The following is a 20,714-nucleotide window of genomic DNA, read 5'->3' as shown; positions in this document are numbered from 1 at the left end:
TCTTCTCAAGGGCTGCAGTTCTTTACAAATTGCTCCAGCGTGGGTCCCTTTCACAGGGTGCAGTCCTTCAGGAACAGGCTGCTCTAGCGTGAGTTCCCCCAGGGGGTGACAAGTCTTTCCAGCAAACCTCATGGGCTCCTCTTTCCATGGGTCTGCAGATTCTGCCAGGAGCCTGCTCCAGCACGGGCTTCCCATGGGATCACAGACTCCTTTGTGCATCCATCTGCTCAGATGTGGGGTTCTCCATGGTCTGCAGGTGGATCTCTGCTCCACCACAGACCTCCATGGACTGCAGGGGCACAGCTCCTTCACCATGGTCTGCATCAGAGGCTGCAGGGGAATCTTGCTCCAGTGTCTGGTGCACCTCCTTCCCTTCCTTCTTCATAGACCTTGATATCTGCAGGGCTGTTTCTCTCACATATTCTTACTCCTCTCTCCAGCTGCAGTTTTCCTCCCTCACCTTCTTAAATAAGTTACCCCAGAGGTGGTGCCATCGTTGCTGCTGGGCTCAGCCTTGGCCAGCAGTGGGTCCATCCTGGTGCCAGTGGACATTGGCTGTAATGGACATGGATGAAGCTTCTCGCAGCTCTCACATAAACACCCCTGTAGCCCCACAGCTACCAAAACCTTGCCATACAAACATGATACCATGGGCTAAAAATGTGCTATTCTAACTAGATGGTGCTGAATCATGTGTCATTCATCCCCCTAGAGCCTCTTAGCATGCTCTGTGACTGCTTTGACAGAAATGTGTCTCTCCATCATGGTGGTCTACAAATGCAGAGATCTCCATGGTGCTCATGCTCACATTAGCACAGCCTGAAACATGCACTGTGGACATTATTGTTGCTAATAATCCATGAACAGTGTCATCCACATATATTGCCCCTTATTTCCCAAAGGGTCTTTTGTGTTACCAGAGGCATAAGAAGAGTAATAATCTAGAAGTCATAGGTAGGAAAGGGAAAAGTTGACTTACCAGATATTTTGAGGATCAGCAAATTTCTTGGAGAGGGAATGTACAGGTGGGGAGAGATTTGAACAGGCACAAAACTCAAGGATTATCATCAACTAGGGCATTGGACAGCATCTCTGACCACACAGGCAGAGGAGTGCCTGTAGCTTATCAGGCACAAAGAAAGGAAAGGAGGCTCTTTTCCCATCTCATCTCCAAATAAACAGATTGGCTGACTTTTGTCTCTGTCACTTGTGGCTTTATAAAGGTTTGCATCAGTAATGTCTACTCCAAATTGACATTTTCAGCTGTATGACCAGGACCTCTTCTGAGTCCAAATTTTCATCACAATCAAGGCACTGCATTCCCACTATTGTGGTTGTGCTTGTAATAAGAGTTCTGGAGGACACATGCAGAAGAGGGCAGGCTGATGTCTTTCTCTAGGATATCCAAGAGGCATCTCAGTACATTTGAGTTGCATAGGTCAGTACCAGAATAGGTATTCCCACTGGAGAGAAAGAGGCATCTTCCAGGTCAACTAATCCAGAAACACTCTTCAGTATATTGCAGGATACCAAGGATTGTGTCTGCACCTTTAGAAGTCTAAAATGTTTTTAACTGACATGTTTTTATCCCCATGAGATTTTAGAGATCTAAATTTTCAGTACTTGTGCTCAGTTGTAGTGGGGAGCAGTGAACTGCAGCCTACAGCGAGACACTTCAAGAGCTGCTTTGTTGATTGTCCATCTGTGCAAATCAGTTTCTTGCAGTGCACAAATCTTGACTCCGCTGTCTTTTGCCCAGAAAAACATGTTCTCAGAGGCAATTCTAGATACCAAAAGGTGAGTTCCAAGCAGAACTGATCCTAGCTCCTCCTAAGATCAATTGTTATGTGAAACTTAAATGCCATGCAGCTGGTACCCATCCATTCATAGTGGAATGAACTTTGCTTTCTACCACTTATGGACTCCCATTAAATATTTACCTGTTGAGGAGGACAAAAGCAGGAGAATAGGTACTGTGGGATGGAGAGCCTGCTGCTGCAGAGGGACAAGTGCATGCTGCTGCTCGTGCAGCTTCAGTGGAGACTCACAGTGTTTGAAACCACTCAGGAATATTTTGAGAAGGGAGCGTTCTGGTTTTGGCCCAGCAAAACCTTCTTTTTTTTAGGGTGCTCCTACCTAATTTTCAGACAGCTAAAACCTTAGTTTTCATGTCTAATGTTAATTTTGTCTTTATCCAGACTTCTTCTGTTCTCCCCATCTGCTGACCGTGCTTGGTCCTGGTGGAAAGGTAAGCATTTAATTCCAGGTGCTGATCTCTTAGCTTTTAAGAAAAATTGGAGTTACCTGACTGGGCAGAAAGAGAAGAATCCCTGAACTAATTTACCTGTTTTTTCTGAACTCCCTGTGAAAACTTAATCTCATCTTCCTTTGTTAGGTTTTAGCTAGAAAAAATGCAGCTTTGGGGCTGCTCTCCTCCAAGTTTTTGTCTTCTTTTTTCACAGAATAATGGCAGAGAGAAATTGTAGTACTTGCCCTACTGCAATGTGGTTTACCTTCTACCTTGCAAAGGGTTAGTAACCTTGCTCTCTGCTGGACAGTTAAATCCCAGAGCCCAGAGAACAGAGTCTATGCATTGCATTCTGTTGCTGTTGCTTCTTCTTTCAGTTTCAGGCTGAGTTCCTTCACCTTCTCTGTCTTCATGGATGCAGACAGAGGGATAGATGTTTTGCACATGTGCCTGAATTGTGCTTGAAAAGCGTTAAACAGTGTATTTCAGGTATTCATAAAAAGTGCATTCATGACGCCCAGTGCATGCATGTGGCTGCAAAATCCCCTCAAGAAGCTGGGTAAATTCTTAAAGCAGTTACCCATTACCTGAACACATTTATCTATGTTCTACCTGAGTCAAAGCCACAGAAGCTAAGATGCAACCCCTGTGAACCAAGGGCCTATTAACATGAGCCTGTAAGAGGCAAAATACCAAAATACTTTTTGGAAACCAGTCATAACCGTAGGAAACCTTCAGCAGTAACAAAAGCTCCTGTTGAAACTTGCTCATGTGCATTTCCAGCTCCTGTTTTCAAGAATGAAAGCAAGTTTTAGCAAATAAATAGAAGAGCCTTGCTGTGCTTTCTGCAAGGCATCAAGTGAATGGGAGGGCAGAAAGGGTGACCCTGTCCTTAGGTCCCAAAGTGCAGGCTACACCTGGGGGCTGTATTTCACACAGCCGCAGCTACTCAAACCTGGGTCACTGCATCTTCATGAACAAGGCTGGTGAGGACTGGCCACTGCTGAGCAGAACAGGTGAACAGAACTATCAGGAAGGAAACATTACGTGTCATTTATGGGATTACACTCAAAATGTTTGAGTAGCTTTTTGTCGACAAATCCTAAACAATGCAAATACAAAACAAGTATCTCACAGTGTGCTTTTATTATTTTTTCACAATATAAACTAGACAGACATGGAAAGTTTAATGGCAGCATGTTCTTATAACATTTTAAAGACAAAGAACAACATAATCATATTAAATGATGATAAACTGACAAACTACATTACCATACGTACATCATCCAAAGGTACTGGATAAACAATATCTGCTTATGTACATTTATGCTGGTGATAATTAAAATTCAAATATTCAGAAGAAAAAGAAAAAAACCGCTATTTAAATTATAAAAATATATAGTTTTTGTGTGGAACTCTTAATGCTGTATTACTTTTTGAAGATAATTTCATTGTGTGATGAAGCTGCATTAACTTAGTATAGAAGTGTGATTTAAACCAAATACAGATTAAATTAGCTCTTTTGTCTTCCTTGTATTTAGCCTTATTGGAGAGAGAGATAGGAATGAAAAATAAAGCTGGGCTTTTGCAATGAGAAAGAATTTTTATACCCATAAATTAAAATATGTATAATTTTTCATAGTACTGAGCCATAAACTCATAATATAAATGAATAATTTTGCTAGTTTGTTCAGAGATGGAGAGAGGAAAAAGAAGAAAGGCATTAAACATGCTACTTCACAATACTTTTAATCAATAGGTTTGTGGAGTGCAGGTGCACAGCTAAGCAGTGTCATGCTTCAGGGTCAAAGCATGCAGTCCAGACCCTCTCTGCCTCAGCTGGGGAGACTGTGTGGACTGGAGGGACTGGGACCGTGTTCTCTGAACTGCATCGACTTCGTGTTGCCTTTGCACATCTGGTTTCAGACTTCTTTTTTCATAATTGTTCCTTCTTAGTGCAAAACTACTCAGGCTATATAATCCCCAATCATAACAGCGAACTGATAAACTTTTATGGACTAGATAATTTTATAATAGTTTACATGTAATTTTGTAATTACAATTTTTTAGTAATCGTAGCCATGTAGTGCACACATTTTAGGTGCTTTTAGTTAACAGTTATTTTCAGATCATCTTGGGTAAACTCCTTCAACATGTGAAACTGAAGGTTTTCTTACATACCAATGTCATTCTCCATATCTTCCAGCTTCCTTTCTCATCTGTATATTCTGTTACCTTGACAGCCCCATTAGTCCTTTGATGGATCCAGTGCTTGTTCTATTAAGAAATGTCCTCTCTATCACCTCTAATTTCAGAATACTTTTACACAATTTTTTCATCTGTTCCTAAGTTACTGATTTATGACAGCTCTCAGGTGATCCTACACATTATTTTTTCAGAAGCAAAATACTTTTCTACTTTATTTTCTTTTAAAATTGAGTGAAAAAGAATTAAGGATACCAAAGCTGAATATAGCAAAATCCAGTACTTCCCTTCGATGCCTATGCATTGGCTGTTTTCAGACTGCCTTCAGCATTAACAAAGTTCTCTAGTGAAAAATAATTGTGGGCTCTCTGCAAGCTTTTTCTCTGTCCTTATATCATCCTTTTTCAATGGAAAGGATGAAAGATAAACAAATTCCAGGTAACACTCGTCTTTAACCAGGGAGATGTTTCAGTGATCTCTATTTCCCTCCACTTCTTGACCTCTTCCTTCCTTTTTGACCTCTGATTCTCTACACCTAAACACTTCAGAAGTGTCCCTCTTTCTAAATTTTTTTGTTTTGCTTTTACAATTTGGATATGGTGGGAGTGGTCAGATGTCTGTGCATACACAGTGACAGAGGATGGGTTTTCACTGAAGCATAGTCTGAGCATGGAAGGCTGTAAGGCATTTTGTGGAGAAAAAAATCTTACATGGAAGTGTAATGAAGAGTAGGAAAGACAGGAATTATTGCAAAAGAAATGAAGGAGTGAGAAGAGAGGATTTTATTTAAGAAGTTCAAGCTTTTATATACATTCAATGTTTCTAAAATGTTTTCTTAATAAATGTATTATCCACTATCATTATACCTAATGCAGCCACGATACTGTACTATTCTGCAGTCAGGATGGGAAAACTCCATTAGCTCTTTAATAAAATAAAATCATCAACAGTCATCATGACTCTTCTCTTTGCCTGGTACTAACAAATACACTGGGAAGTCCAGTGAGTAGACACAATGGAACACAAAATCCTCAGTATTCATTTAATTGTGTATCATGTGTCGTCTTCATATTATTTCTAAAGCAGCTTTAAAAAAACTTTAGCCATTGGAAGGTATTAAAAACCAAAACCCCATTCAAATTATCCTGGTATTATAGCAGCACTGGAATTGATATTTTTTACTACTTTTGACAATGTAAACCTTTAATAAAATAAACAATGTTGAAACAATTTGAGGTCTAATAGTTCATAAACTTTAATGGGCATATGGGCACAAATCGAAATGAAGACTAGATTGTGAAATGAAACATAAGCTCAATAGCAGCCAATTCCAGTTGTGCAATTGGCTGCAAACAAATTCAGTTCATAAGCTGAGATAAAAAACAAAGCCCACACTCAATCCACAATACTCCTCAGTTCCTCTGATTTGAAATATTTTTCATAAAAACCCTACATGACCATGCCCACTTCTTACAGAAGCACTCTGAAAGCACTGCAGGTACTGTTTGATGGTGAGATTTTTCCTTTTCCTTTAATCAAGCATAGTTCACATTTTTGTGTTCTTAGAAATATTTCCTTTCTACGTTTCTATAAAATTAAGTAATTTCAAATCTGAAATGTAAGCTTGCTCCATCTTTGCTCATACAAAGTGTAGGTGCCACGACTAAATAGCAGTAAAAATGCTGAGATGTACAACTCTTAAAAAAACCAACCAAACATAAAAGCAGCTTTGAAGACACAACATCAACTACAGCCTTAACATTGAACATAATACATTCCCGAGTTACTGGAGATATTTTGCATATAATGCCACAAAGTTATTCAGCTGAAATCTTGAGGTTGGACCTACAGTTTATTCACTGCGTGTTTTTCACCCTTTGAGCACTTACGTATTGTACGGTACATTTTATCCAGAGCTTTGCAAACTTTCCTTTTACATCTGGACATCCATTTACCCACAAATCCCAGATTTCAAAAGTTTCATAGAAAAAATAGAAGCGTGGGATTTAAAACATTTGAAACTGGACATTTCCATGCCTCAGAACAGCCCCTGGGACTCGACACCTCAGAGTCTTCAGTTTCCAGGGGACTCCTGGCCCCCATCGAGCCCACGGAAAGCCCCGCTTTGAACACAGGTCTGCTTATAAAACTGTATTATGTACTCTGCATTAATTTTACTTGTGTTGCATTTTGTAACAGGAGTAGATGACTTCACACCTCCCACTCCCCCTTTTCCTTCACCCTATTTTCACTTGAGATGACAGTAGGCACCCGCACAAGAGAGGTGTCAAAGAGTCTCTGTCCAGAGAGAGGATTTTGAGTTTCTTCATCAACTTTTCTTCTGCAGACAGTCTTAGGAGATTATTAGCATGAAAATGTTTTGAGGGTGAGGGGCAGGATGATAAATCTCACTTTCCTTTCCTGTTATGAAAATGAACTTGATTTTGGTGTCCAGTTTGATAAACAAGGATAGTCAGAGCTAATCTGTAACTTAGCTGAGGTCTGCTTTTTGCCAAATAAAATTAAGATCTTTTTCAACTTTCAGGGATTTAGAGACCACATCTAATTGGTTTCAAACCCCTGGAGGAACTCTGTAAGTAAGCAGGATTAGTTGCAGATATGAGCCCACTAAAGTGGGACACAGGTCAGGTCTTCAGACTCCAGCTCTGCTCTGTTGAAGCAGGCACTTAAGGTCTCCTGATGTTTCTGTGTCAGTAGCCACAAAAAACATTTTGCTGCTGAGAAAATCATTGGAACAGCAATTTCCTGCGAGCCCCAAAGATTTAACTTCACACTTCTATTAAAAAAAAGTTGACATGTATTGTGTGGGTATTGTGATTATGATGTGATGGCACAGCTGGTAACTTGAAAACACATGTTTAAAAGGCATAGGCAATCGTATTTCCAACTGTTCTCCTGTAGGGATAACAGAGTGTCCTTCAAGAAGTTTCTGTCTTGACTCCACATATGTACCATGTTGAATTGTTTACTACGTCAGTTCTTGCCAGCAGGACAGGGTGAGAACTTTGTTCATGCTGACCTTTTATTTCAGATCCCTCCTGGAAAATGCTAGGAAATTCAACACAATTTGGCAGTTTTTAGCAGCTCAAGTAACTGCCCTTGTAAGTGTAAGCAGGTAGGTCTTTGTCAGTATATTCACTCTTCAGAGATAAAATAATCCAGCCAGCGGCATTAATTAAAAAAAAAAAAAAAAGAACGTAAAATACTCTGGGGCTCATTAAAGTTAAGAATAACAACATGATGTGATGACAGATACAACTTGCTGAGGTTCTGAAAATAGCAGGTTAAAATGTAAATATCTTTTAATAAATAATTTTCCGGCGATGTAAAAATAAATGATATTTCCTTTGGCAGTAATAGCTGATTTAATCTTTCGCTGGGAAGTTGCTTTGCTCATAAAATATCATTGTGCTACAGAAAAAAAAATATTATTTTGTTGTTTTGAAAGACTTTTGTAATCCACAATAAACTGGGTGACTCTACTTATGTCCAAGATAAGCGCCAAGAGTGATGCAAGCTCCCACCAGAACCAGACTCAGGATAGTCTTCAGAGAGATCCAGGAGAAATCGAACAAAGGCCTCATACTGTTGCCGTACAACTCCACAAAGGCATCCTAGAAAGGGAAATAATGAGAAAAGGAATATCAGAATTGCAGTTACTGTGTTTTGGGGGAGTAGGGGGAATGGGGAAAGGGAGGCAACTTCTTCATCCTCAGGGGTCACCCAACAATGCCAGTGACACAAGAAGACCACACAAACCTATTAAAATAGTGATTTGGGAGTTCTGTTTTTTGTGCTTAATAAAAAGTTCTCCTGCCTATTTCTTTATAAATATTGCTGTAATTACTTATGGTTATGACTTCTGCTTTAGGCATGCCCAGTCTAACAGAAAAGACAGAAGCAGCCTTTTAAAATATAAGTTACCACTATTTTGGGTCCTAAATGTTGTCTATACAAACATACACAAAGGAAGTAGATAAACCTCCATTCTTCAAATCTTTCATTTTCACTTGACAAGGAGCATCCATATTGCAGATCAGCTTCATTGAAAATGGGGCAGTATTTGTTTGGTTCCCTTGGGATGGGCTCAGAAGACTTTGTGTAGTAGCCACAGATGTTTCTTCCATATGAACTGAAGGTGTTAGGGTTGTGTTACACCTATGATAATATTTCACAATTGTCACCAAAAAGGGTGATGCCGTGGTCCAGTGCTCCGGGAAAATCTGATCATGCACGTAGGCACCAAATGGAAAGGCTGTTTAAGTAGCAAAGATAAAGTTTTTGTAACTCATAAATGCAGTGGGATTTGACCAAATGATTGTATTGGTGATACTCTACACGTAATGCCTTTCTTTCAGGCTGCAATTCCTAACGATCATGAAGCTTCAGAGCGTTCCAGAGAGACAGATAAATCATACCGTATGGCAGGAAAGCAGTAAATACCCAAGCTGAATGACTTTTAAAATGTGACAAAACTGATAGAATCATTTATGGCCACTCTTTTACTGTGCGGCCAATTAAGGTCTGCTCCCAAGCTATTGAAATAAGCCCATGAAACAGCTATCTTACGTGACAGTTTCTGCCTTTACTTTTATTACCCTAGACTTCCCATTTTTGGTAGAAGTTAACATTCTGTAATAAATTATAGTGCCTTTAGCTATTTTGCAATGTTATTATATAGGAGGTAACCTGTCTTCTAATAATGCATATATAGTTATGGTTTACAGCAGGAATTGAGGAGATAAAAGTGTCCATTATTGATGTAAACCTCCCAACCGAGTTAACGATAATCAAATTCTGTAGTTAAATTAGTTTCTCTCATCAGGCGTCTCTAGTTATTGTCAGAAGAGGCGCGTTTGTGGTTTTACCACGAGAGGGCGTGTAAGGTTTTTTTAACATTTTAACTTCTATTCACTAGAAGCTGAGTGAGATTCAAATAAATAATAGATATTTGCTTCCAAAAAGTGTAATTGCATTAAGTAATATTGGTGCATGCTGTAGGTCAGAGTGGATGTAAGTAGGTAAGACTTGGTAACAGAACAGCCACAGGTTCTTGCCAAGCGAGTGACGTGAAAACACATCTGCCTCTTGCTATTTCACAATGCTTGTTCCTCTAGGCAATCATTTTCCAAGTTGGGTTTCCAAAGGTATATTCTTAAATGAAAGCAGCTTAACCTTTTGTGGGGAAGATGGAATGTTTAAATGCAAACTCTTCATTTCAGAGATAAATTGGCAACTTTTACTTAGCTGCCTGTTTTTTGACATAGACATTTGCAAACTCTGGCCTTAATATTCTGCTGTGCTGTTGCAAAGCTGAAAAAGCACACTTGGTTTGCTGTGCAGCTCTTTGGAAAGCTGCTTTTATTTCTCCTTAAGGCTATGAAGTAACACAATATCCTAAAATGTTACAGACTGGGCTAAATCCTGTTGTCGCCAGTACAGACTCACTGACTTCCACGGGAGTCTTGTCTGTATAGGGAGTTCAAGATCGGGCCTTATAAAACAACAACAAGGGTAAAGTTCAACACTTGGTGATATTATTATGGGTGGAAAAGAGAGGAAATGAAAAAAACCCCCTCATGGAAACGCAAGTTGTGTGAAAACATTTAAACGTTAAGGTTTTCATGGTTTCTTTCTGCAGGGAAGGTCCCACTTCTGTATATTCATGACAGTTGATGCATACACAGTATCAATATCAAAATGAGCATATTTCGTGCCTCCCTTCTATCCCAGTTAGGGAATATTCCTCCCAGTTTTTCTATGAGACCACTCCCAATGATTCCATAGAACTCCTGATATTGGGCATGGAGATGGACGGAGGGGAACAGTAAAACTTGGATACAAGACAAAAATATGGCATAACCTATGGCTCAAAAGAGGAATGTTAACAAAAAATGTGCAGCATGCAGTAGTTTTTTGTCCGAGATTATTACAACAATAACATGAACCCAACCTAATGGTGTCTGCACTATATATTACAAGTAGCTCTTTATGACTGTTCCCCCTCCCCTTCTCAAACATCCTGATTAGGCCTATTTCCGAAGCTTGTTTGAACAGCCTGTCACTATTTGTTTAAGTTTCAAACCTGTTTTAAATAAACACATGTCCATTTTATGTACTAAAACAAGGGGGGTGGGAGGAGGGAAGTATGACCCGTTGCTGAAAACTATTTTAGCACAAAGAGAACCCTAAACATAATCTTAACATTTCATAAGGTTTTGTCTTCTGTAAACCCATGTATTTGTCACTGGATTTTTGTCACCTAAACTGCTCTGTTTAAAATAAGAGAACCTCAGCTAAAATAAATAAGATTAGGAAAATTGTTTGAAACACTTGATGTCCTTTGAAAAGCACTCTTTATAATGAAAGCAAGGGTCCCCTTGGCAAATAGACCGAGGCAAGTTCTGGCTTGGTCAACCTTTCTGGAAGTCTTATACAATTGGAAAGAAAATCGCTGCAGACCTTGCTTTTAAGACCTTCAAAATTTAATGGGAAGTTATATCCTGGATGTAAAATTATATCAGGGCTGTTAAAAATTATATGGAAAAGAACTCTTCATTCAGCTCTGTAAGTTTTTAAAAAGCCATTTCTTAAGAAGCTTTTATTAAGTCAAATCAGTCCATTGCTGGTTTACTGTGTAACTTCGTGTTGACTGTTTCTGTGAAGCAAGGAAGGTGGCAGTGGAGAAGGGAAAGATGCTCTGCCTGAGCTCCTCTTAGGCACCAAAGCACGTGAGATGCCTGCTTCACCTTGCCTGCTTTGACTGGAAGCCACGAGGATTGTCCCAGGGCACCCCTCACTGCCTTCTTGCCCACTGGACTATACATAGGGAGGACACAGCATGTTCCTGGCCAGAGTTCCAGGGATTTGCAGGGAGCCCAGGACAGAAGTGGAGTTTGTCACTGTGGGAGGATTAGGAGGCGTAATAGTGCACTGAGTCAGGGCAGTCTCAAAACAAAGAGATCACACTATCCCGCTCTTCCGCTGGCCCAAATTCGGCAGCTCTGATCCAAGAAACAAATGTCATCTTTAATTACACGGGCATTCTTTGCTTGTGGAATGAGCCAAGTTTGTTCAACCTCGGTCCTCTTGCAGCTCAGCTTGCACCCCAGCCCGAGAGGCAAGGCACAGCTCCTCAGTCGCAGAGGAGGACGTACTGCCCACAGGCTGAGCCCAGAGCAGCATTATGGATCTGGCAGCTCCTTACCAAAAAGGTGGGGGGAGAATGCAATTTCTGCCTGGCATTTCTGAGGGGGCGGCGGAGAGAGAGCAAACATGAGGAAGTAAACGCTTCCTTTTCTACCTGAATCAAACAGCTGGTGAGGAAGTGACTTTATTTCCCTCGTTATCATTTGGTTGGCAGGATATCCTCTTGAGCCACATTGTATTGAATGAAGAGCCAGAGAGACTTCCATTTTACCGTACGGGAATTGCCTCGCAGCTATTTTACGTTGCCCTCTCTGTGACTCCAAAACAAACAAACAAACACACACTAGCCCCTGGCTTTTGAAGAAACTTGCACAGGTCTGAACAAAGCCACTTTGCCACCCGGCACGGGGCAGGAGAGGGAATGGCATACACTCTGATGCCAAGGTTTGGCAGCTGAATGACTTTTTCCTCACCCCTGCCTCCACACGAATGACATAAATTCTCATAAAAGCTTTTGTTCCCGCATGGTAACTCATTTCAGAAAGAGTCTGAGGAGGGAGGGAGGGAGGGAGGGGGTGGACAGAGCTGTTTAAATCGTCCCATGTTTTCTATGCAGTGAAACCTCATTAAAATGTCATCTTGCAGCTAACGAGAAAAGTTCTTGGAACACAAAAAGTAGACAAATGTGTAGCTGTTCTTTTCCCAAAGAGTTTATGAGTCTTTTATGCAAGCCTAAGTCGTGAGTACATGCAAATAAGGGCAGCTTGGCTGTGCTGTGCCGAGGTGTGACGTTTCACAAGGTCCGTATCTTTAGAGAGGCCGATATCTTTTTACACCTGGGAGTGCTGACACGCAGGTAGTCCTGCCAGGTGCACATTAACAAATTATAATGGGAAGGAAAAGAAGGTGTCACCACACAAGCCCTGCTGATCATGGAAAAAGTACCTGCCTGGGGAGTGGCTTTGGCATGTGAACCCCTAAACCGATTCCCATATTTTTTTTTTTTTTCTTTCCCCCTTCACCTTTGCTCGTGGTAGAAAATTGGGTGTATTTTGGAGACATGGTTCAGTGATGAACACGGCAGTGGTAGGTTAATGGTTGGACTTGATGATGACAGAGGTTCTTGTCCAACCTGCTATGATTCTGTGATTCTGTTTTGACACAGTGTTAGGTCTGCAGCTGATGTGTTAGATGCTGGCTGCAAACACTTTTTAATTTTGTTTGTCCAGTGTTGTCTGAGGTTTCTGACTTTGAACAAAACTGGTTTTCATCACAGTAGTCTTGCCTAACTAACTTCTTTGTTCCTTGTCCTTACTATCAATTTGTATAAATTCCTGCATGGGTGAGCCTCTGATTTTGTGGCTCTCACTGTAAGGCTGTGTGAACTGGCATTAGTGGAAATATTATTTGCATGACTGACGAAAAACTTGTCACTCAGATGGAGACATCTAAGGAGCAAGGTCTGACTATGGTTAGGTTTGCTCATGAAAATTGATGCATATGCTTAGAAATGCATAAATGTGAGTAGTTACAGTAATGGTGATGACTAGTCCTCCTGTCTGTGCTCCTAAAGAGTGACCCTGCTGGCAGGCAGGTTTTCTACAGACCCCTGTGAGATGAAGGGTAAATCCAGGCTTTGAGGAATAGTCAAGCCACATCTTTAAACACAGGATTTGTAAGGTGTTGATCACTCAGCTTGGATGGAAATCCATCTGGTGTTCAGACTAGGTCACATTTTTGTCAAACCAAGTTAGCATGAGAACTGTTTCAGTAATTTAGTCTTGGCATCTCTATTTAATTCATTTAGACGTGGTTCTGCAATATGCAAAAGCCCAGACCTAATGGAGGCTGCCTCATTCTCTTATTCCTGGAAAGGCCCACACTATAAAATGAAGTATTTCTGGCATCAGGATAATAGCTGTAATGTCACTGCAGCAGCTAGCTGGTGGTATTTGTTGCCACTTCTGAGGAAGCACTATTAGCAATTATGAGAAAAAGAAAGTGAGAAGGCCTTCTGGACAAAATGCTGTGTGCAAGCAACACGGTCAAAACTGCTCTATTTGATCCTTCACAATTTACAGATCTTTTGTAGGTTGATAGTCCTACTCAAATAATTTGCTGGCTTATTTAATTTTCTGAAGGTATCTTACTTAAATAGAGTGCTAGAAACTGTTCTACATAGAAAACAAATGTGTCCCTACACATGAATCTCAGTTGCACTAAAACCAAGTAATTAGTGGGCCATATTCTTCCCCAAATTATCAAACCCATACTAAAGAGTTTACATTCACATGCAACAGTAAATGTAGTGACACCCATTTCTAGATTTGTGAATCACTTTGGAGGAGAGAGGAAGTGTCACAGAGCTGCTGGGGAGACTCATGTCACCCTGTAACATTGTTCTTATACCTTCATCCTCTGAAAAGATGGATGCATTAAGACCCCTGTCAAATCTTCAGAATGGCTTTTTAAAAAATAATGACAAAATGAGCTTGAATGTCAATGCAGGCCTGTTTTTCTCTAAATCTTTCTAAATTCTCTGTCTTGCTTGTAACTGGCTTTCAATATGAGTGCCCTTATACTGCAAATAGCCCAGCTAATTTAAAGGCGCAGCTCTGAAGATTTGTCTACAGTGGGTGCTGCACTGACACTAGAGGGAAATGTGAACGCATCCCCCATTATATTCCCTGCCTGCTCCAGCTGCCTGGGCTGCTCTTGAGCTGCCGCAGAAGAGTTAAATCATGTAACAGCCTGGGAAATAGGAAATGAAAGTAGCTGCTTGTAGAAGTGCTCAGAGTGCTGTGGCACAGTGTTTGTCCTCCAGGCCACGGAGGCTGTCATTTAACAAGTGCATCCAGCGGCGCCGGGCTCAAGGCACAGGTATGAGTGGAGGCAGAGAGAGGACAGCAAGGTGGCAAAGCTGTCAGCCAGAGGAGGGACCTGGCTCAGGGTGGCCTTGGACAGAAAAGGCTGAGTGCACATGTGAACCAGATGGGTGAAATCCAACTGGTCTGAGCAGGTTGTCCCATTGACTGCACCACGAGGGACCAGTCATGCGTTTTTCTGCTGCTTGTTTTAACATCCCTCAGGGATATGCTCCATCTCATGTTTGTTGTTTCAACACTCAGTTCAAATCCAAACTCCTTTGGCTTGACAAACTCGTGCTCAGCATTGAGCAAGAGTAACACAGAGCTGGAGTGGTGGCCTGGCTGTTCCATGGTGCTCCGTGGTGCTCCATGGTGCTCCAGCAGAAAGAGGCCAAGTCACCCAATCCTTGTGTGACTTGATGCAGGTGCTTGTTTTTTTTCTAAATCTTGTGACAGGCAACTGATTTACAGGGCCAGTGAGACAACACAGCTAACATTACGCTGAAGTAACCTCACGATAAATCTATCTTTGCAATTTAATGACTAAGTGCAAAAAAAGGTTATGCTGTAGACTTCAATGGACAGTTACATTTCTACCACCAGCTGCCTGGAAAATACGAATTTGCCCATGTGTTTTCTTTGGCAGCCTGCATCTCATTAGCGGCTCAGACCATTTCTGCTCACCTGGAAAAGCCTTACTTGAGGCAGAGAAGAGGCAGTATTTTTTGGTCATTGCTGTCTTTTGCCATTTCCTAAGTTAGCCCTCCCACCAGGAGCTGTGGGAGGCAGACAGGTCCTAGCAGTCTGTTGGAATGCTGCAAATTCTCACATGAGAATGGGGCCTCTTGGTGTCTTGCTCATGTTCTCATCAATTCACAGCTAAGTGATAATGGGAAATTAAAATAAGGGGAAATTCCAGGTCTGCATCTGCTCAGAAGAGATTGTTTTTAATTGGGTGCCTCCCTTCACTCCACTTTTTGTCCTTTCTCTCCTGTCCGCCACTTGCACCAAAATGTGAGACCTGGTAGAGAAATGGAGGGTGGAGGATCAGGGAAAGGAACGAGCAGAGTCTATGTAGACTGAAGCAAGTAGAAATTCGGACAAAATTAACTAAGTAGGACAGGTGAAAACTGTTGTCAAAAAAAGCTAAACTTTTAAGTCAAGACAGCTTTATGTGTTGCCTTGCCTTATGGACGGGGGGCTCATAGATTAAGGTGGGCTGGGAAATCTTCAATTTTTGGGTTCATCCAGAAAGTCCTTTAGTAAATGTTAGGCAAGAGATAATAGGGGCCACATAAAAAAAAAAAGGACCAGTAAGAGGGTAAGAACACAAGCCAAGTCACAGAGTAAAGGACTTTGTTTTGTTATTCAAAACAGCTCAAATTAATTTGCATACACAGTTGTAATTCATTAACTATGACCATTAGATTTATTTAAATGCCACCCAGCAAAACCAAAATATGAAGACCTAATAAAAGGCAAGCCATCTCTGACTCTCGACCTCTAAAACCAATACCAAAACATATAACAGGCATCCTGCAGGAGAACTGGGATCTTCTCCCATTCAAAGGAAGTACCACCAGTTTGCTGGAAAGTAACACACATCCTATCTATTATGTATACTTTAATTCTTCTGTAACAAGAAATAATGTCTTGATGATCTAAGGAAGGGCACAAATTCTGTGTGTTTCCTTTTAGCAGGAAGCTCTAAAACTGAAAAATATTGGACACTGGTAACAGGAGAAAAAGTGCTATTCTTTAAGTACTTCATGGCTTTGCTGTTGTCACTGTTATGGCCATATTCCTTGATGGAAACATGGCTTATACCAGCTGCAGGAATCTGCCAGCATGGTTGAAGTACCTCCCAAACAATGTGAGTTATACTGGCAAAAGGACTCCTCTCTGGTCTAAGTCTACGTAAGTCTACATAGTGGGGAAGGGAATGATGCCAAAATAGTTATCTTTGTAGACTAGGGATGTGATTTTTTCCCCATGAGATAGTTGTGCTGGCCAGACTTTGTCATGTAGACCCTAGGAATTTTTATTTGCAAAATAAGACTGTAATTTATTTTAACCAGATGTTCAGCACTGATCTGTGTCTGTGCATTCACAGCACACTCCAAGTAATTTTGACTGTGAAAGACACATACCTTGGACACTGCTAAGATTTTAAAAACATAATGCTGAAACTTTAAAACTGTGGTGGGCTTTCCTTTCTTTTTGTTGGTAATGGGCAGCTCCCAATGAAGTAAGCTGGTGTTCTGGGTGTTGAGTTTTGCTCCTATCAATCAGATTCCCCACAGGCCCTCTATGGCGAAAGTCTCAGCTCTCCCAGGTATCAGAAATTCACATCAATTGCTGGAGCAAGTCATGCAGTTCCTTACAACCTAATGGTTGCTGGGAGAAGAGAGTGAGAGCTGAAATGACCTAGGATCTCTCTTTTCTCAGTAAAAAGCAGGAGGTATGAGTGCCAGTCCTCTGAATAAACAGACCCCTCTTTGTTTTCTTTCATGCCTGGTGTTCTTGAGGGGAGGCAGGGGCTGGTTCTGCTACAGGACAGTGATCATCAGAGTGGTCACGTAGCTGTCACTGGAGCCTGATGTACCAACCACTATCAACAAGTTACACAGACACATCCTTGGGAACAGCTGAAATACAGCTTAGCCTGCATTCCTATGGCCAGTCATTCAAAACAGAAACTAAAGGATTTAGCTAACTGCTGCTTTTTTTTTTTTTTATAAGCCTGCATGTCCTTGCAGATCATTCACAAAGAGCTGCACATTTATATTTCCTGTTGACATCCTTTGAAAGGGAGAATACCAATGGAAATTGGATCTTTTAATCAACAATTTTTGTGGACAGAAAGTCAGATGAAAATTCATGAAGGATTAAATTCTATCATTGCGACCTTGAACTAAGAGCACAAGGAAGGAGAATGCTGTTAACTTAGGCAGGAAACATTGGTAATTACTTTGTGTTGGTGTTTCCAAGTCAGTAGAAATTTCATGCAAAATTTTAGATACTCACAGGAAAGAATATAAAACAAAATCAGGACTGTCAGCCAAGAAAACAAAAAAGCATCACCTGTGAAATCAGCCTTGAAAGCTTCCTCAATTTCTAAAATAAATAAGACCCCACAGATCAGAAATCGCAGATCAAAATTGATATAAAGTCCTTCATAAATGTCATAATTTATTTTTTTTAATACTTCTAAGAGCAGGTGGGAGTGCACAGCAGAGCGCAGTTCTACAGAGGGGAAGAGAGAGCTCACCTTGCACTCATCAAACCACCTCCGGGTCAGGGATAGGGGTGCAAACACTGGGTACATTAGAATACTACTCCAGGCAGGCTGAATATTCCTGCTGTGAAACTAGCACAACCACTGCTAAGGGGCAGCTCCAGAACCCCTGTGCAGCGCTGCGCTCTGCCGTGTAGATGTGCCCCGAGGCACTACCGGAGAAAAAATGAAGGATCCTGCTCCTGCTTACGGCATTGCCTTCCCCGTCGAGCAACGTGAGCTGTGAGTCCTGTGCCAGCAGCTGCTGCTGAAAGCCGAGTCTCTCCTGCACAGTCACTTCAGCGTAGCCTCAAGGATTTCATTGACGCATTAATCTGCAATTAAAGAGCTGCCCTTGCTTAAGAGCCAGAGGAAGTGATTACAAGGGCTGAGGAATTCATGTGTGGCGGAAGGACAGGCATTAGATCTGGAAGTAATCATCTAGAGGATGACCACGAGTAACTCCTGTGTGCAACCACCTCCTACTTCACCCCTCCCTTCTTCAGGTGATGTCCCATTGCACATCTTGATGCTCTTTTCCCTGGAGTTCTGCCATTGCTGCCAAAAGGCTTCTTCTCCCCCTGGATCTTCCATCACCAATATCTGCTGCTCCTACCCCAAAGTGGGAAGGCCCAAAGATGGTTTCCATCTGCTTTGCATCAATAGGGGCTTTCTGCCACAGTGGTAACTCTCAGCTGGCACTTTGTAGCTGTAATCCACTGTGTAAGTGCCATAAACCCACCCAGGAGCTGCCTTCAGATCCTCCTATAATTATAATTAATCTTGCTGCTATAAGTTTAGACAAACCCAGGAAATCACATGCAAAATTATGTCTGATTTGCTATCTAATCATCTTCTATCTAGGTTCTTATACCACACACATTGCTGTGGTATCTGAGCATCTTGGTGCCTGGATGCAAGTCAGATAAACCCTTTTCAAGCTAGCTAAGCTGCAGTCCTGACACTTCTATATTCTTTTGTAGCCAACACTTTTGAAACAAGCAAACTGCAAAGAAGCTTCTTCAAACATTTGCTGAATGTACCAGCTTCTCCTGTCTTCCTTTCCCAGATAATGTAAGGTTGGGAAATTTGCCAAGCATCATGCTAAACTGAAAGAGACATTCAAATTGCAGTGAGTGCATGAGCCAAGGGAACCCAGCCTGCCAGAATTTTATTGTAGTGTTCTCAAGAAGTTCTCAGCATTAAGGCTTCATTTCGTTTTGTGCCTGTCTGTCTGCTTAGGAGATGCTCCACTGGAGTCCAGAAAGTCATTGCTTCCCCAAAATTAAATACAAGTGTCTCAGCCAGCTACAAACCATTTGTTAGTTTCAAACTTTTGAGACAGTTTTGTTTCTTTTTCTTTTAAGATTGGAGGTGTTTGATCCTGTGGTTACCGTCACCTGAAACAGAACTGCTTTCAAGAAGATTTTAGATATACCCTTTTCTGATGACCATACAATTGAAGCAAGAACACAGACAGGGATCAGCAGTCAAAAAGGTGATGAAAAGAAAGTTCCTCTGGATGAGAAATGATAGATTAGGGTCTGATTGATTTAAGAACAAGTAAGGGAAGAGAAAAGTTTAGAACTTATCTACACTTTCAACAGTAAAGAAGCAATCCTCCCCCCAGGAGGAACCATTTATACTGATATCAAAGTGTATTCTGACTCATTAACTGAAATACGTTGTGCTGGTGGGAGACAGTTATATCAGCAAGATTTTGTCTTCAGAAGGGTTCACACCAGTATAACTATATCCATAAAAAAAGTCAGATGCATCAGCAACACAGACACACAGTAGAGAGTAAACCAGGCATGAAACATTGGCAAGAATTTGTAGACCAATGCTTTGGGCTATTTTACATATCTGTGTTTTAAAAGTTCCTGTATGTCCATAGTAAGAGCAGTTAAAATACAAAGACCCTCAACCTCCATCTAGAGCAACATAAGCATCAAGAAACCAAAAGAAAACCAAAGCAGCTTCCCTTTTTAGGCTTCAGCCATATAGCTGGGGGGAGGGGTGTGAGGAAAAGAAGCTGAATTAAGCTGGTAATCACAGCATTAAGTTGATTTGACTATTAAAAAAACTTTAATTTCAATGTTCCCCATGGGGTTTCTGGTATTTATTTCCTTATTTACTTCTTGAGCCTACTTAATACTTTGACCTGAAGGAAGAATTCCTACAAGCAAGAAGATTAAAGGTTCAAATTAGTTAAAGATGAAACAAATCTATTGATTCATTAAAGGTCAGTGTTCTCAGTGTCGCCAGTGATACTATCACGTATTAAACTGTTAATATGCTTGAAGAAAAAGGACATTTTCAAGCACAGGTTATAGATGGCTTTTGATTGGAAAAACATGCACTGCTGCTTTGCATCCTTTTTTCCCAATGTTTTCTGTCCCATCCAAATGGCCTTTCTACACATATAAGAACCATGAAAGCATCAGTGAGTCTCTTCTCATGCCGATCTGACCCTCTATGTTGGTTTCAGTCTAATTTTGCCATCTGTGTTCACTCCAACATTGTGCCTCTGAATTTGCACTTCTTCCACACCCTTGGGGCTTTTTATATGCTTTGTTCAAGTAGTCGCTTTCCTTTTGGTGCATGTTTCTTCTCCCATTTCTTGTGTGATTCCTTCTTCCTCTGGCTGTTTAACCTTACTTCCTTCATTACTTCTCTTTTCACTATTCATTTTCAGGCATTCAGTGCTGTCTTGCAGAGTTTCCACAAAGCATTTGTCCATACCCAAGTTATGCCTTTCCTTGATGGTATATTGCTTATTCCTGTCTATGGAGCAGAAGTTAGTGGAGACAAATACATGATTGTCATTGTGCCAGCTAATCATGCTTGAGCCATGGTCCCAGCAGGTTTTAACTGCAGCTGGCTGCCACAATACTGAGCGTAGCCTAGGTGGATGTAATTGCCAAGTCACCACAGGCATTGTGCC

The 20,714-nt window shown here is 41.1% G+C and overlaps 1 protein-coding gene across 1 annotated transcript in view; it reads right to left on the bottom strand.

Annotated features, from left to right (window-relative positions):
- Positions 1-3,377: 3,377 nt before the first annotated feature.
- The window catches only part of BCL2 (BCL2 apoptosis regulator), a 94,128-nt gene continuing 76,791 nt past the window's right edge, over positions 3,378-20,714 (bottom strand). The window contains exon 2 of the mRNA XM_014872429.2: positions 3,378-8,088. Coding sequence (XP_014727915.1) covers positions 7,954-8,088 — 135 coding nt within the window. The 3' untranslated portion in view covers positions 3,378-7,953. The remainder of the gene's footprint in view (positions 8,089-20,714) is intronic.

The sequence above is a fragment of the Sturnus vulgaris genome, chromosome 1 (assembly GCF_052056855.1).
Source record: "Sturnus vulgaris isolate bStuVul1 chromosome 1, bStuVul1.hap1, whole genome shotgun sequence".
Taxonomy (NCBI): Eukaryota; Metazoa; Chordata; class Aves; order Passeriformes; family Sturnidae; genus Sturnus; species Sturnus vulgaris.
This window is presented reverse-complemented; position numbering and strand designations above follow the sequence as displayed.